The 2,548-nt window shown below is 26.4% G+C and overlaps 1 protein-coding gene across 1 annotated transcript; it reads right to left on the reverse strand.

The window, feature by feature from the left end:
* Positions 1-396: 396 nt before the first annotated feature.
* On the reverse strand, positions 397-1,920 carry LOC114126417 (26S proteasome non-ATPase regulatory subunit 7). The gene is made up of 2 exons (XM_027990359.2): positions 1,753-1,920; positions 397-1,490 (listed from the first exon to the last, which is right to left on the reverse strand). The coding sequence occupies exon 2, from the start codon at positions 1,484-1,486 to the stop codon at positions 542-544; it is 945 nt and encodes a 314-aa protein (XP_027846160.1). The 5' UTR covers positions 1,487-1,490; positions 1,753-1,920; the 3' UTR covers positions 397-541.
* Positions 1,921-2,548: the final 628 nt, after the last annotated feature.

Genomic DNA, 2,548 nt, shown 5'->3' on the forward strand with positions numbered 1-2,548 from the left:
TATTTTATTGATTAAAATAGTTTTATACTAAATTCACTTTACATACTGTTTTATTTATTAAAATATGTATTTGTTTAAAAAAAAATAAACTAATAAAACTAATATTAAATATTATACTTAAAGTTTTATTTTTTCACAGAAAACTTATTTAATTTTTTATTATTATTATATTAAATTTAATTTAATTTTAAAAATATACAAGTTAACCTTACATCATGTTTAAATTAAATCATTAACATGTATGACTATAGTAGAAGAAAATATATTTATTTATTTTTTTGGTTATAAAGTTAATTCAAAAGGTACAGTTAATCTGAGATATAAATTAATAATAATAATACTAAAAAAAAAAAAAAAAAAACAAGGAGATTTAAAGTAATAAAAAATACACCAATATGCACTGTCGAAAACAAAATATTTATAATAAAATAAAAATGTATGTGTGGAGTATATGATGTGTTTGCAAAATTTGAGACAAAAAAAAAATGTTATAAAGGTATTTATTTACAATTATATTATATAATTGAATCATATTATCGACCTATTTTGTTTTGATTTCTTTCTTCTTTGCAACTTCATCTTTTTTTTCTTCTGGTTCCCTTAATTGTTTCTTTTCATCATCACTGTTAGCAATCTTATTGTTGATTAAATTGTGTAATGCAATAATGGTCCTAATGGTAGTTGCTAAATACACAGCAAGCATATGATCATTTACTTTAACATGCATTGCAGCAACCAAAGTATCTTTTTCTACGTCAGGTAAGAGATTAAATATTTCTTGCAGTTGATAAATAATTTGGTGATTAACCGGTAATTTTCCATCAACAACTTGTTGTAGATAATCTCTTATATCAACCATTTGTTTGTAGAGACCTCGAGCACCAAATATTATGTTGGCAACACGTTGGCTTAAGGAACCACTAGTCGAGTCTTTAATATCTCTAAGTAGATGTTCAACACCAACCTCTTCAGCTTCTTCTGCTCCAATTTCACTAGCAATGTGTTCCAACGTCTTTGATGGTGGTGATCCATCATCATGAATTTGCTCCACAACACGGTAGGCTTCAGTAGGTATACCAACATCCTTGGGCTTAACATCAACAATAACCATGACAGAAGTATTGTTTACACAGTACTGACGTACTAATTCATTGACAGCTATGTCATTTTGGTGGAGTTTAGGACCGGTGTGATACCAACCAACGACTTTTTCACGAGCATTTACTTTCTTGAACATACCATACATATTTTCAAGATAGTCATGATCGAGGAACCACACAGACTTGTCTTTATCATCTTCATCAAACGGAAGAGCAAAACTATTAGAAATGTCAAGCACTTTATTCTGCTGCCAAGAACCAAGTAATACACCTACTACTCGCTTTTGGTTGCCGATTTTTCCTAGCCGAGTAAAATGATCAACGACACTCAGCAACACCAATGGGTGAACTACCACTTTGGATATAGGTGAATCATTAGTCGACATTGTACTGAAAAAAAATATATTAAATGTATAAATGGCAACAAAAATAATGATTCTTAAATTCAATGTTATATTATCAATATTTATAATAATATCAATATTACATTAAAAATAAATGAAAATAACAACATATTTAAAATAGGTAATGTACAATGAATAAAATATATATATTTTTTTTTTATCAATAACTGAAAACAACAAAATATTTATTAACAAATCACTAGAGAATATATTGATGAATAGGTAGTGAATTTTAAAATCGAACTTACTTATAATGTATCCAATGTATGCGTTTATTCAGTATTTATTCTCACAAAGGTAATAGATAATTATTATTAATTTAAATATATTTTATAACAATCTTAGAATAATAACTCATAAGTAGAACTACTTACAAGTTACAACTACAATAAGTCTTTTTTGATAAAATGACAAGCAAAATACTCAACAGAATAACAATAACCTCAAAATTTGAGGTTAAATACGCTATCTAGTATCTAGTAACAACAACTGTTTGCGATAAGAAACCGTCTGAATTTTGAAACCGGAAACTCCAACAAGAGGACAAGACAATCACTATTATGAGTTACGACCACGGTAACTCGTAATATTAACTATAATTTACAGGTATACAAAATAATATAAAATACTAAATAGTAAATAGTATATTATGTATTTATTCTATGATTACAACTTAATATTGAGATTTAAAATTTTATTGAAATGTACACAATACATTTCCATAACCATGCTTCAAATAGTACAAATAGTACAAAGAATTCAGAGATATATAAATACGATTATAAAAATAAGTAAGTACCCAGTGTAGTTAATAACTCCATAGGTAAGTAATTTAATTATTATCATGTCGGTTATTTTAGCCGTTGTCACCGTGTTGGTAGTTATTACACATTATTTTAGAGCAAAATGTATAGGCAATTACTTTTATAAATAACAACTGTATGTCTTATGTAAATACAATAATAAGTGTACAAATTACATAACAATTATGAAATACTGTATTCATAGTGAGTTATTTGTGTGTATATCATATTATACTTAATA

Source organism: Aphis gossypii, chromosome 3 (assembly GCF_020184175.1).
Source record: "Aphis gossypii isolate Hap1 chromosome 3, ASM2018417v2, whole genome shotgun sequence".
NCBI classification, from domain to species: Eukaryota; Metazoa; Arthropoda; class Insecta; order Hemiptera; family Aphididae; genus Aphis; species Aphis gossypii.

Bases quoted from the DNA above. Each gene is read 5' to 3' on its own strand.
- LOC114126417 (XM_027990359.2), bottom strand. From the start codon at position 1,486: ATGTCGACTAATGATTCACCTATATCCAAAGTGGTAGTTCACCCATTG.